Here is a 14,772-nt window from a genome sequence, read left to right as displayed (position 1 = left end):
TCTCTCAATCTCTCTTGCCCCTCCCCATTTGTGCTTGCTCTCTCTCTGTTTCTCTCAAAATAAATAAATTAATTAAAAAATAAAGTGTGTCATATATACAGGTATATTCTATATTGTTACATAAACAATCTCATCATTAAATGTACAAAATCAATACAACAGTGACTGTTATGTATACATAATAAAAAGCTTTTTGTTACAATGTGCAAAATCTCTAAAGGTACCAAGAGAATTAAAACTACCTTTCCAGGGACATCCACTGTTGAAACTTTGAAGAATTCCTTTGCGTTTGTTTTTTTTAATGTATTTGAGAGCTTACTATATAAACCAGTTCCGTGACATTTTCCTTGCAATACATGGTTAATATGTTCAAGTTCACTAACAATTGATCAAAAATCATGTTTTAATGGGTCCATAATATTTTGTCACTTCCAAACCTCATAGATAATGTGCCCCTTCCCCTGAATTTCATCACTATAATGTTTCCTGGTTGTTTTGTGTTGAAAAGTCAGGGTGGCTCTCCCTCCTGAGATCAGTCTCCGTGGGGCCACTTCAGGTGAATTCTGCCCTGCTCTTCTCATTATTAAGTGATATAATCTGTGTAAAGCATTTGATACAGATACGATAAGAAGCTAAGTACTTCTTTTCATTCCCTTCTTTCTAGAAACAGTTCACATTCTCTGACTCTATATTCCCCTCAGGGATCTTCCTACCGTTGCTTCTGTAGATGTGTTATGGGACAGGTGAGGCCCTTTGAGACCCAGGCCCTCCGGGTCCTCCAGCTGGGGACCCACCACCGTCAGGAATCATGCTGGACAGAAAGTGGGACACAAGATCCGGAGTTTGCCCCTGGGAAGGAAGACATTCAGTTTCCGTGGCCTCTCTGCACGTGATAGAAGCACCTGATCCGTAGAATGAGAAGCAGAATGAATGTGTTGTCATTATCTCAGGAAGCAGGGATAAAGTGCATGGCAATTATGTGGTCAGATGTTCACATTTACCAAAGGTACCAAAATTTTTGCCAAGTAAAGGTTTTTTTCTCATGGTTGACGGTGGACTCTAAAGAGGTGGGAGAGGAGCTGGAATTTTTTTTTAATTTTTTTTTTAGAGAGCGAGAAACAGAGACAGAGCCTGAGTATGGCATGGACAGGGGGAGAGAGAGAGAGAGAGAGAGAGAGAGAGAGAGAGAGAGAGAATTTTAAGCAGGTTCCACACCCAGCCTAGAACCCCATGGAAGACTCAATCTCAAGACCACGAGATCATGACTTGAGCCAAAATCAAGAGTCTGACACTCAGTCAACTGAACCACCCAGATGCCCTGAGAGGGGGGTTTTACAGTTTACACATAACACAGTGTTTTGCCATTTTTTGAAAACTCAAAAGCGTTCAGTTCCTAATCACAGAATTCAGTTCCAGTAACCATGTTTCATTTTTATTAATGTGTGAGGGTCATTGCTTTTCTTCTCTTTACAGATGTAGGGAGTGTGTATTATCTATCTTTTTAACCATCTGATTCTTATTCAGGATCTTTCTGCTTCTTTGTAGAACCCTGGAGACCAAAGACTCAGAGGCATATCTGCCATGTTGGAGGCACGGGGTGTGCTCGAAGGCCTGTTCCAATGGAGCAGTGCTGGTTTTGTCCCACTATCGATCCCTGGATGTGGAGTGAGGTGCTGCTTCTGCCTCTAGGACATAGGACTTATACCTTGGTCTCTCCTCTTCCCCAAAGAGCTGGTTGCTTACTTCAGAGTTAATGGTTATTGCTTCCTTCAGGATGGCCTCAGACGCTAATAAAAGATGTACAGCTATTATGTCTGACAGATCATTCCACCTGTGAAGAACTGTAATGCCCGTGAATTAAATCAGAAAGTAAAAATGACGGGAAATATTTATGTCCTTTCCTTTCTTCATTCTGAGCCACCCGGGTGCTAGAAACCTCTGTCTCCACAGTGAATTAACAGACACATAGATTTTTCCCTGATCCATCCACGCTGCGTTTTCAGAGTTCCCAGACAGCTGAATCCAGCGGGAACCAGTGTCAAACTGCTTTCACGCGGACCGTCATTGCTGGTATCACGTGGGGTTCGCTGTGTGAGCAGAATCTACAACGTCTTCCTGCAAAGGTCAGGCACTACTGCAGAGGGAGAGGCTCCGGCTGGGCACCGGGCCGTGCGGCCTCTGTGGTTGCCCATGTGGAGAAGGATGTGGGTGGACCCAGACCCGAGCACGGTTCTTGTGCAGCTTCTCCTGGCAACTCTGGTGCTGTGGCTCCAGTCCCAGTAGGCACAGAAGTACACAGCCTCATCTTTTTGCTCTAAGAAATTTATTTTCAAGGTTGCAGTGGAAGCGTGAGCGTTTTTACTTGCCTCAAGTTTGTCGCTCTTCCCTCCTAAAGAAACTCGAACGGGGTGTGTTGAGACGAGTGTTAGATGTTCTATCTCCTGATCTGGCTTCTGCCGGTACCAGTGTATGGCTCTATTGATGACCTCAGTGGACATCTTGCACGATATGTGTGCACTCTTCCCCCTTGCTCTGGAAATTGATATTTCAGGTTGTTCCAGTTTCCCCTGCCCAAGGCCAACTGCAAGCCAAGAAGAGAAATCCCCATGAGCAAATGATATGGAAAAGGGCAACAATAAAGAATTTCTCAAGTTCTCCTGTAGACTGAAGTGACTGGGGGACACTCACAGGCCCAGAGAGATGAGAAGATGATGGCCACCAGCAGTGACATCCTGCGGGCCAGGCTGGCTCCCCAGGGACAAGGTGAGAAGTGAGGTCCCCGTGAGCAGGACTGGGCAGGACAGTGATAGGAAGGAGGAGCTGGTTCAGGATTTAGAAGAAGTGGTGGCTTAGAGAGTTTCCTGATCAACCACAGGTATGAGCAGTTCTGGGGCTTCCTGAGTCCCATGAGTGCTGGGCAGATGGGGTAAGAGGGCCCCCAATCTGGAAAGAGATCCTGGTACCAATGTGTCTGTCTGGGGTGGGGCAGGATGGTTCTCACACCCCCTCAGCCATTCCCCCTGGGATCCCAAACCCCAGAGACATTGCCCAGAGACATGGGGCCATGCCTGCTGGGTTCAGCCCCCGTGTGTATCTGCCTCTGATTTGCTGTTGACTCGCGACTCGGATGGGAAACCTGACCTTTACTCTTCTGTAACAACCACAACACAACAATCAGAGACTGAAATATGTCATCGATGATTTGAATACGCCATGTGAACAAGCACCAAAGTATCTTTGGGTCTTGTAAGTTAATTGTGATGTCACCAGGCAGATGAGGACTCAGAGAAATCAAATTTCATTTACAATCTGGGTGCCTCCAGGAAGGGAGTAAGCTGCAATTGCTGGGGGTCGTGAGTCAGAGCAGTCTCTCGAACCAGCTTCTACTTGCCCTGGGCCTTGCCACTGTCTCATGAGCATGATGTCACATGTGGGATCATTTTCAAAGCAATGTTGTGTTTCAAACGTAATGATAAGTGTTAAAATTAATGTACATCCAATGTCCATTGTGGACTTGCTTTTGTTAGGCATATTTCTGACAGCTTTCTTGTATAATTTATGTAATCCTCTCCCCTGTCCCAGGAGATGGCTGTTGTGATTAATCTCCATGTCACAGATGAGGACATTAGCAGGTAGGGTCCTGTGGCAGACTGTCCTGAAAGGGAAATCTTCCAGATGTGTGCCCATTGTATTCCTTTACACGTGACTTCTTTTTTTTGTTTATTAATTTATTTTTGAGAGAGAGAGATAGAGAGACTGCACAGGGTAGGAGCAGAGAGAGAGGGAGACAGAATCCCAAACAGGCTCCCCACTGTCAGCATAGAGCCCAACCAGGGCTCCAACTAACGAACCATGGGATCATGACCCAAGCCAAATCAAGAGTTTCTGCTTAACTGACTGAGCCACCCAGGTGCCCCAGCCATGGTTTCATGAGTGACACTCATACTGTCCTGCCCCAGCTTGGCTGGGTGTGGTGGCAGGTCTGGGACAACCCATAATCACCCACAAATGTCAGAGTATGTTCTTGTGAAGTTAACAAACACTAAGGGAATTCAAAGTGGCCCAATAGTGCAATTGAAACAGCATGGACTATGGATTTGGAAACATTTCTGTTCCTCTCTAAGCAACAATTCTTTCTTCCATGAATTAGGTTCGTTTGCAGGATTTTTATGACGATCACATGAGCTCCTGGATGCACACAACATCTGGCTCATTATGTGGCAGCCAGCGGAGCGAATGGATATCAATTCCATGCAGTTCTTTGCCAGCCTGAGCTTTTGACACTTCTGAAAATCTCTGGGGAATGAAACACTGCACCTTGCTTCTCTCTGAGATAATCAGACCATTTCAACATACCAAGTCTCCAAATAGGAATCCAGCCCAATAGGAAGTTAAGTGAAACCAGATATCTGGGGTACAGTTGGTAGCATCTGTGGGGGTACAATCGACAACCATCAGGCTGTATTTTCTCTTTCCTCTGAGACTGAGGCATTGACCCGAGGAAGGTCACAGGACATAGTGCAGGCTGAGGCTGAGGCCTAGTCAGGGCTGAGGTCTGGGCTTGGGGCCAGAGTTGTTGGGAGGGATGCAGTCACAGTCATGATTAGGGGTGTGTGTGATTATTAACTTGGTGTAATGGTAATGTAGGTTTCTGGGGGCCTTTCTACTAGGTCATTGTGTCCTCTTCTACTTCTGCACGTCTTATATTAAGGACCAAAGCAGAACGGACAGAATTTTATGCACCTCGTGGTTGTGGTTCTTTGTCTGTAATTGATCTTGAACAAGGGTTTTTGATCCACAAATCCTGATTTGGTGTTGTCGGTACCTGTGTGCATGAAAGGTGAAATCTGGATACCCTGTAGTGAAAATATCATTTCCATTATTGAAACAAATATTTCTGTTGCTTCCATTATGTATATCCACTTGCAAATCTAAACAAAAGAACAGCATTTCAAGAAAAGCCAATGTTATCAAGAAATAAAACATGAAATTTAAAAATTTAAAAGTATCACTCAACCAATCTGAAAAGTAGGGAAACAAATTCACATTCGCAGGTGAATCCTGCCTGCTCAGGCTGTCTGCCCACAAAGAAGGCTAAGGAGGAGCCAGGGACGCCGGAACAGGAAGAGGAGAGAGAACCTCCAGGAGTGTGAGCACAGGAGAGGGGTGACTCGGAGCCCGATGCCAGATCGGGCATTTCTGACAGTGTTCTAAATTGCCAGTAATATATGGGAATTTTATCCATATGTATATGATGCCAAAATAAGCAATCCATTTACAAAGGTGGAAGTTTCCCCCAGGATGGTTATTAGGAAGATTATTATTTTATCAAGAGGATTTTTTTATTTCAGTAGAAAAGTTGGCCCCAGTTACCAAGTCTGCGATGACCTGAAATCCCCTTTTGACTTTCTAGGTGACAGTCATCACTGATCCCTCTGCCCATCTATCCCTTGGAACTCAGGTCAAAGGCTTCCATGACCCTTTGTACAGATCTTGACTCTGAATCTCTGGTGACCCCAGGGCCTGGGGAGTCCTTTTGTTTGTGTGAAGGTGGGAGGGCTGTCTCCTCATGTCCTCATCTGAATAAGAGACAGGTTGCAGTGATACTCCCAACTCTACCCTTTAGAGAAGGCTCCATAGAGTGTCTCCGGGGGTGTAGGCTTCTCTTATAGGCTGGATGTAGTTCAGGAGCCAAAGGTTGGAATTATCAATTTTTTGGTGTACTCAAATGTAATCAATCTCTTGATTTATTTATCTACTTCTTCATTATTGGTGTATAAAAATGCAACAGATTTCTGCATGTTGAGTTTTATATCCTGGGAGTTTGCTGAATTTAAATATTGGTTCTAGCAATTTTTTGGTGGAGTCTTTCAGGTTTTCTACACAGTATTATGTTGTCTGCAAATAGTGAAAGTTTGACTTCTTCCTTGCTGATTTGGATGCTTTTTATTTCTTTTTGGTTTCTGATTACTGAGGCTAAACTTCCAGTACTATGTTAAATAGTAATGGTGAGAGTGGACATCCTTGTCTTGTTCCTGAACATACGGGAAAGGCTCTCAGTTTTCCCCGTGAGGATGGTATTAGCTGTGGGTCTTTCATGTATGGCCTTTATGATGTTGAGGTATGTTCCATCTATCCATATATTTTGGAGGGTTTTTATCAATAATGGATGCTGTGTTTTCTCAAATGCTTTTTTCTACATCTATTGAGGGGATCGTATGATTTTCATCCTTTTTTTTTAATGCAATCTACACACTCTTTAAACAGGGCGTAGGCCATAAATAATAATGACAAGTACTATGGTTGTTGAACTCTTACTATGCGACAGGCATGGGTCTAAGTTCTTCGCATGTATTAACTCTATATATCTTCCAGCAACCCTCAAAGGTAGGAACACTTATACCCTTATAAGTGCTGGGGAGACTGAATCTCATAATGTCGAGCTGGGTAGTTGTATGTTTTCTGTGGGAGAAGAGGGTTTATAAAGGTGGAAGGGGCCACACTCCATCACAAATGTCTGAGCTTTACACAGTTAATCAATTAATGTTCTGGATAGAGGTCTCCAAACATTCTTGGTTCATTTTTGAATTTTTGCAATAGTGGTTCCCTCCTTCATGAACCTCTTCTCTCCAAATTTGGGCACTATGACCTACTATCCCTCATAGGGTCTAATGCTCATGTTCTTATCACCAAGGTTATTTTGTTTCTGAGCAGCAATCAGGCTGTTACCAGTGGGGCTGGGAGTGCGTCCAGGAGCATTTCAAATACAGCAGACAAAGTGGTCAAAGCAATTCCAGTCACCATGATTGACCTGGAGGTCCTTTACTCTCTTGTCCATCTACCTACGAGGAATATGTCCGTACTTTCCAGTGGGCTGAGAGTGGGGGAGTGGAGCACCAAGGGCAGAAATCAAGGAGCACATCCTTGTGTTCCATCTTGATGCTTCTTTGCTCAATAAACAGCTTTTGTTATGCCTATCTTTCCTCGTAGAAAAATTCTGGGGACCCAGGAGTCAGAAAAAAATTGACTGCATAATAAAATTCTCTGCAGAAAATTCTCTGCTAATTGTCTCTAAATATACACCACAGGGATCAATTTAAATAACTGTGTGTGGCTCCCAGGGATGGAATATGCTTCATATTTTTAAAAAAAGAACGTAATCATTAAAACGATGGTTAAATTCTCTATTTCTGTCCAACATGCCTGCTTCAAATGTTTTCATTGTTTTGCTTTGCTTTGCTCATCAGATTTTGTAATCAGACAGATCTGGACTCAGATTCCAACTTGCTCCTTATTATCAGGGAACTTAATTTATCAAAGTATCAAATTTCTAAAATATCTATAAAATTGAGATGATGATAATAATTAATAGTTATCTCACAATATTGTTATTAGAATTACATAACAAAAAGTATATGAAGTACTTAACACAGCACGTAGTACATAAGGAATGCTCAATTAACATTAGCTATTAGTATACTTATATCAAAATATCACACTATATTTCTTCATTTTCATATGGAACTGAGCTTCTTTTTTATTTTTATTTTTAAAAATTTTTTAAATGTTTTTATTTATTTTTGAGACAGAGAGATACAGAGCATGAGCAGGGGAGAGGCAGAGAGAGAGGAAGACACAGAATCTGAAGCAGACTCCAGGCTCTGAGCTGTCAGCACAGAGCCCGATGCAGGGCTCGAACTCACAGACTGTGAGTTCGTGACCTGAGCTGAAGTCGGAGGCTTAACCGACTGAGCCACCCAGGTGCCCCGGAACTGAGCTTCTTGAGAGAATGAGTACACATTCAACTCTGTACACATAAACTAATTAATTCTTTGTTTTGGTTTGGATGAACAAAAAAAGTAGAGTCAAAGGAATCTGTTGACCCATCGACTGCAAATTCTATGGCTTTCAGAATATAACTTCAGATTTTTGGCAATCATTCTGGAACTTGAATTTACAAGTTAAAAAAAAAGGCAACAGAACCACAGTCGGTTGGAATGATCAGGTTGTGACTGAAACAGTTAAATATAATTGACTCAAAAGTGACAAAACAAGTAGATTAAGAAACTACAGAAAAGATGGATCAGTTAAAACAAGTGTGGGAGGTGGATTTTGTTAACATTCTGAAAGTGACAGGCATTTCTCTAGTCTTAGTTATTTAATAAGAACTGGCATTGTTTCACTCCTGTACATTTGTTTATTGTATTAACATCCAGAACACAGAACTGGATACATCATAGTATCAGTTCATAAAGCACTATAATTATTTATCTACACATGGATCTCTTTTATGTTATTTATTTTTTTTAATTTATATGTTGATAACTTACTGAAAATATCAATAAATCCATTATTTAACAGAAAGAAAAAAAACATTACAAATAATCTACATGCTCCTTTCTTAGTTTATCAAATAGAAAGGCACAGAATTTAATGATAATCTCTCAACACTTATCCAGTTTCCTGTTTTGTTACTGAAGGAACGGGGCACATCTTGTTCCGTTAGAGATGGGACCTTGGTGGCTTTGTGGAAACTGAAATGAAACAAACTAGATAAAATCTTCCCCCTACTCCCCAGTTTGTTCTACTAAGTTAGAACTAACATAACCCACTTATTTGACCATCTGCTTGATTTCTTCCTTTTGCTCCTCCAGACGGACTGTCCGCCTCCGGTTACCTTGTCCTGGGCATTACGAGGTGGACCCTTGTGGACCACATGGATGGGTTTCCTTATTCTCTGGTTGCTATTTGGAAGCAGTCAGTAGAAGCATCAGGAGGAGGCTGGGAGTTGGGAGCAGAGTGAGCTCAGGGTTCCCTCCCTGACGGTTGGGTTGGCTGCAGCATCCCCCGGGGCCCAACATATAAGGTCATCTACCCCAGTGACAGAGCTTTATGCTCAGGAAATAAAAGGTGCAGGTGGGAGTGGCCATTCCCTTTTATACCAATTAGCCCACTGGAGGAATCTGTTTCTTTTCTCCCAGGGCCCTGGATCCACAGGCTTGGAAATCTAGTGCTCAAGAAGGAATGCTTTTGTCTGGTGACATGGTGATGATTTTTTAAACTTCAATTTTGATTTGCCACCATTAAAGAGAAATCAGAGCAAAGATGCCCATTAGTGGAATCCATAGGGGTTGGTCTCAGAGGGTCACAGAGTAGGGTGGGGAAAGTTGGGGGGGAACAGAAGGTTCCAGCAGAATCCACCCTTAATGTCCCTCAGTATCCACACTTGTTCTTTGACTGGGAGACAAATCCACGCCCCCAAAGAAGGGAACCCCCAGAGTCCTAATCGTAAGAGAATGAGGGAATCACCCTCCTGCAGCCCCTCATAAGACACTGGATTCAGACACGTGTCACCCAGGGGAAGGGGGTCACAACTCCGTCACCTGCACTGGCGCTGCTCCCACTGCCCTTCCGTGTCCCTGTCCCCTCCTGACATCCCTCTGTCTCCCTCGCTGTGTCCAGCTCTTTGCCTTTCTCATTTCCTGTTGCTGTCCGTCCCTCTGCGTCTTTGTCTCCACATCTCCCTTTCCAGCGGGGTCTCCTCCTTCTTTACTTCTCTCTATCTCTCCTCTGTCTCCTCCTGATCTCTCTCCCTCTCTCTGTTTCTCTCTACATGTCTCTTATTTGTCTCTGTGTTTCTGTCTCTGTTCATCTCTATCTACCACCTAGTTTCTATTTCTATCTCTCTCCCTTATCGACTTTACACATTCTCTCTCCCTCTACCTCTCCTTCCACAGTCACAGTAGCTACTTGAAATTCTTCGTTATTCTGACATCTGTGTATTTCCCTGTCTTCTGATGTCCACTTCCTGTCCTCTCAGCGCCCTCTTCATAGGAGCCTCTTTGTCCATCGTCCCTTCTTCTCTCTGCTTCTCTTCTCTGTCCCCTGGGGCCTGTGGGATGCAAGCCTATGGTCTGTGCTAAGGGGGCAGGATGGGCCCAAGCTCACAAATGTACGTTTACTCCTTCAGTGTCTCTTGATGATCGCACCTGCCACATATCAAGTGATCAGAACGATAATGGCAGTGACAGAACTGTCCCCAACATTGCTGCCCTGGGGGACAAGGTCATCACATGCACATGAGTGCTTATATTTCTATCAGCTGGTTGTGAGGTGTTACCTAGTGACAGTGTGAGAAATAGTCTCTTTATCGTGATTTATTATAATGTCCTACGATTTCATGACCTCGTAATGGGTCTCTTTATGTTGTTTTGTGACCACAGTGAGGCAGGTCAGTAGTGTTCGTAACAAGCCATACCTCTCTGTATGGACTGGTTGGCCTCTGGCTGGTTTGTGTGGCCAAAGTGTCCTGGGTGAAGCTCACCTTAGCCAAAAGGAGAAGGGCAGGAGGAAGAAATGACTCCAAACATAGACTTGTTTCCTCCTCCCCATAGGGGGTGTTTCCTCCCTGTACAAGGCCACTGTGCTCTCAGGCTGCACATCAAAAGCACATTGGATCCACGTGGAAAACTGAGATTGACATGGACTTGGAATCATTTCTCATGAGATTGTCTTCATATTTTTCTAACCTCTCTAACTAAGCTATAATAACCAGATCTCAGAGTCACCCCTCTGTGGAGTCAGGCACTGAGAAGGTGCAGCAAGACGAGAGGGTTCGGTTGTATTAGGAAATGGGGAGGACAAATGAGGGGACCACCCCCAAGAGGGAGGGAAGGTGACTTTCTGCCCCCTCAAACCCTCCCCCCCTCACACACTTCCTGCACTTGCTGGAGGCCTTAACCTTGACCTGGGACTTCAGTAGAGGGTCCAGATGTTGTTTGGGCTCCTTCACAGAGAGGCATGTCTTAAATATACATCTTCATCCACAAAAACAGAAGCTCATCGAGACAGAGGAAGATTTAGCAAATCTGAGAAACCAATTTACTTCCAGTCATTTAGACTTCCCTTTCATTAATCATTTTTGCCAATGCTATTATGTCACATAAAGTTGGAATTTTCAATTGAAAATGCATTTAATTCAGCTTAGACCTCCTCAGAGAGCTTTATCTTCCCCCCACACAGCAGGGCCTTTCTATTTGGGGCCAGAGAATCAGTAAATAGCTTTTTTTTTCTTCAATTTCTTTTCTTTCTTTTTTCTTTTTTTTTCTTTTGGTCAAGAAGTTGACTAACTTTATAAGAAGTTAGTGAACATAGTGATATATTTTTGGTATAATTTTGCTTTAATACAGAAATCAGTCACACAACTGTAGCAGTTAAACCTCCTCACTTTACAGATGAGAGAACAAAGGTCCAGGGAATCTGGTCCCCAAATCCCATATGGAGTCACTTTCAAGGAGAAGGGGAAGGCGGAGGGCCCGGGGTCTCGTCCAGGGCTGATGCATGCACCTGCCCTGAGGATCATTTCCCCCACAGGAGAGTGAGCGCCAGGCATGGGTGAGGGTGCTGCGAAGTTAGCCACACTGTTTCCTGGGCTTCTGATCAAGGAGTCTCTCTCTCTGCACAGGAACCAGCTGTGGGCGGGGCGGTAACTTAGAAACTGGAGTCAGGAGCTGCCTTCCAGTCTCTGCTTGCACCCATTTTGTGCGGAATCCCCAGAGAGTCTCTCGGCCTTGAAATTATTTGCACGATAATTTATTCTTGCATTCTTCAGGGGATGTGGTCAGAATCTTAAATGGCCATCCGTCACAGCTCTGTTCAATAGAAATAAGTGTAAGACAGAATTTGAGAGGCAAATTAATAATTTCCTAACTGCTGTGTTATAAACAAAGTTAAAGAAATAATTCTGGGACAAATTTTATTTAGTGAATGATATCCAAAATAGTATTTCAGTGTGCAGTCAGTATAGAAATTTTTAAGGATTTATTTCATCTTTTTTTTATATTCTCCAGAATATGATTTGTATGCTACACAAGCAGCCCATCGCGGCGTGGACTAGTGCACTGGCTACATTTCAAGTGCTCAGTAGCCACATGGGACTGGTGCCTGGTGCTCGTGGCTACTGCATTGAGCAGCTCAGATCCTGCTCCAGATGTTTCAGAAGCTCCACCCTGGACAATCTTTAGAAAAGTGTCTCTAGGTGGGCCCGGGAGGCTCAGTTTGCTAAGTGTCTGACTTTGGCTCAGATCATGATCTCATGGTTGGTGAGTTCGAGCTCCACCTAGGGCTCTGTGCTGATAGCTCAGAGTCCCTCTTGGGCTCTGCCCCTCCCCCAATCATACTCGGTCTCTCTCCCTCTCTCTCCCTCTTTCTCTCAAGAATAAATAAACATTTGGGGCGCCTGGGTGGCTCAGTCGGTTAAGCGTCCGACTGTAGCTCATGATCTCGTGGTTCGTGAGTTCGAGCCTCGCATTGTTCTCTGTGCTGACAGCTCGGAGCCTGGAGTCTGCTTCAGATTCTGTGTGTCCCTCTCTCTCTGACCCTTCCTCTCTCTGTCTCTCTCTCAAAAATAAATAAACCTTAAAAAAAATAGAATAAATAAACATTAAAAACAAAGTGCCTCCAGACTGGACAGCTCCCTCATTCTGCACCAGGCTGTCCACCAGGGGCTCCTTAGCCTCCTGGGTTATGTGCAGTGGACCCGCGGAGGGGGCGTGGGTGTCAGGGGTACTGACCGTTGACCCCAGGAAGCCCCAGGGACCCAGCAACCCTGGGAGGTCCGGGCCTGGAGCGCCCTGGGAGAGTGAGACTTTTTGCTCAGGGAGGAGAGCAGGGTGTGGGGCTGTGAGCTTCCCAGGCAGCACAGTAGTACACACCCTCATCGCTCTTCTGCAGCTTCTTCACTGACAGTTCACAGCTGTTGCTTTCCTTGCCTTTCTTGGCATCAATTTTGTCCACTTCCAAGCCCCCATACCTCTGCACATGTAACCTTGACATGTCCAGCATGAGGATCCTCTTGGGGTCAGTCCCCTCCTGGTGGAGGTACCAGTGGATGTAGCTGACGGAGGCTCTGGCTTGGCAGGACAGGGTGGCCGAGCTGCCTACACGCCCCACGGCCACAGCCTGCTGAGTCAGACTGATCGCTGCCATGCCACCTGCAAGGGGGACAGCGGTGAGACGGAGAAAGATAGGAGCCTCAGCTCACCCCACACCAGGGTCACCCCACACCAGGGAAGGAGTCGGGACCTACCTGGAAACAGGAGGGCACACAGGAAGGCGAGGGGACCCAGCATGGTTCTGCTTCCCCGCTGGTGGGGAGAAGCCCAGGGTGACCTCCCAGCTGCACCTGCTGGACGGAGACTGACTGGATGGGTGGCAGAGGGCAGGTTAGGCTCTGAGCTCTGCTTCCCTGAGGCACCTGCAGGCACTGGTGAGAGAGAGGCGGGAGGGAGGGAGGAAGGAGGAGCCAGAGGGCAGGGACAGGTCTGACCACAAGGGGGAGAGGGACCACCAGTGGTCAGGGTGCTAAGAAACACTGAAGAACTTTGGTGCAGTAAGAGCACCACTAATAATAGCAATTTTTGATTGGACATCGACTTTGTTTGAGCAGAGCACTAATAGGTTTCTGCTCAGTGTCTCTTCCAAGGCTGCATGCCTAAGGCGAATCAGGTGGGATGACAGCCGGGTCTGGCTGGAGACAAATCCCAAGCCTCAAATGGCCACTTGGCACTCACAGAGCAATGGGTGTGCGGCCTGCCTGGGGGGCAGGGACAAGCAGAGCAGCAATCCCCCCCTAAAAGGCACGGGGCTCCCGAGCAGGCACTGGAGCATTGTCCCCAGAAGAGGCATCAGGAGATCAAATGCCCTCACATAACACGATAGCTGTGCAGTCGTGGGCGAGCTGTTTCTCCTCCTTTTCCTCATCTGTCAAAAGGGACCTCGTTCATTTGCAGGCAGACTGAACAGGAAATGTGAGCAAAGCATGTAGCCTGTCCCAGGTGCATAGACAATGCTCAGGAAATGTGGGGACGGGCGTTTCACCTCAACACTGGCCTGGGTGCCGTTGATGATTTCTGGGATCCCCAGAGTGCAAAATTATAGGGAATATTACTCTTTTGGAAAATCAGGGGCACGTGTGTGTGTATGTGTGTGTGTGGCCAAAGGCAGAAGTGTGCGTTGACCCAAGTGGGGTGCAGACCAGGGGGCGGGACCAGGTCCTACAGTTCCAGGGTCAGATCCTCAGAAATGGTAAAGGTGGGGTGGGAGGGAGCGGAGGGTGGGTGATGGGTATTGAGGAAGGTACCTTTTGGGATGAGCACTGAGTTTTGTATGGAAACCAATTTGACAATAAATTTCATATTTAAAAAAAAAAGAATGGGTTGAATCAGTCATGATCTTTGCCCTCAGGAGCTTAGGGTTCAGAGGAAGAGACAAACTTGAAAACCCATAAATGTCATGCAGTATAATAGGTTTTATATTACATTAAAATTATGTTATTAGTAAAAAAAGAAAAGAAAGAAAGAAATGGTCATTCGGCGCCTCGTGAAGGGGCGGCTGAAGAATGCGTCTGAAATGAAATTTTGAGAGGTAAAGGGAGCATTGACTTCCGACTGAAATGAAGCTTCCTTTTCAGTTATGTCCAGTGTACCGGGCCCCCTGGGTATGGTTATGGTAATTAGTTATGTTAATTATAGCCTGACTGCCTGGAGGGAGATGGCAGTGGGGATGGCCAGGAAGGGGACTTGGGTGGGCTGGAGGGTTGGGTCCTTCAGCACCCACTTCCAGAAATGCCAACATGCTGAGCTATAACCAAGATTCAAGGCCCAGGTGTCCGAAAATGCAGGCTTTCATTGTCCTGACCCTCAGCGAAGGGTCACTGTGCCACTGTCTGTAGTACTTCGTGTCTGTCCTCCAGCGGGGAAAAGACACACTCAG

At 45.4% G+C, this 14,772-nt stretch overlaps 2 gene segments (V, D, J or C); both read right to left on the bottom strand.

Moving 5' to 3' along the window:
- Positions 1-14,772, bottom strand: part of LOC109268035 (T cell receptor gamma constant 1-like) — a 244,969-nt gene that overhangs the window by 24,250 nt on the left and 205,947 nt on the right.
- On the bottom strand, positions 11,658-13,300 carry LOC128775592 (T cell receptor gamma variable 4-like). The segment is given in 2 exon segments: positions 11,658-12,992; positions 13,088-13,300. Coding segments are annotated over 2 exon segments (381 nt in total).

Source organism: Panthera pardus, unplaced genomic scaffold (assembly GCF_024362965.1).
Source record: "Panthera pardus isolate Hobbes unplaced genomic scaffold, ASM2436296v1 HiC_scaffold_8, whole genome shotgun sequence".
In the NCBI taxonomy this organism is placed as follows: Eukaryota; Metazoa; Chordata; class Mammalia; order Carnivora; family Felidae; genus Panthera; species Panthera pardus.
This window is presented reverse-complemented; position numbering and strand designations above follow the sequence as displayed.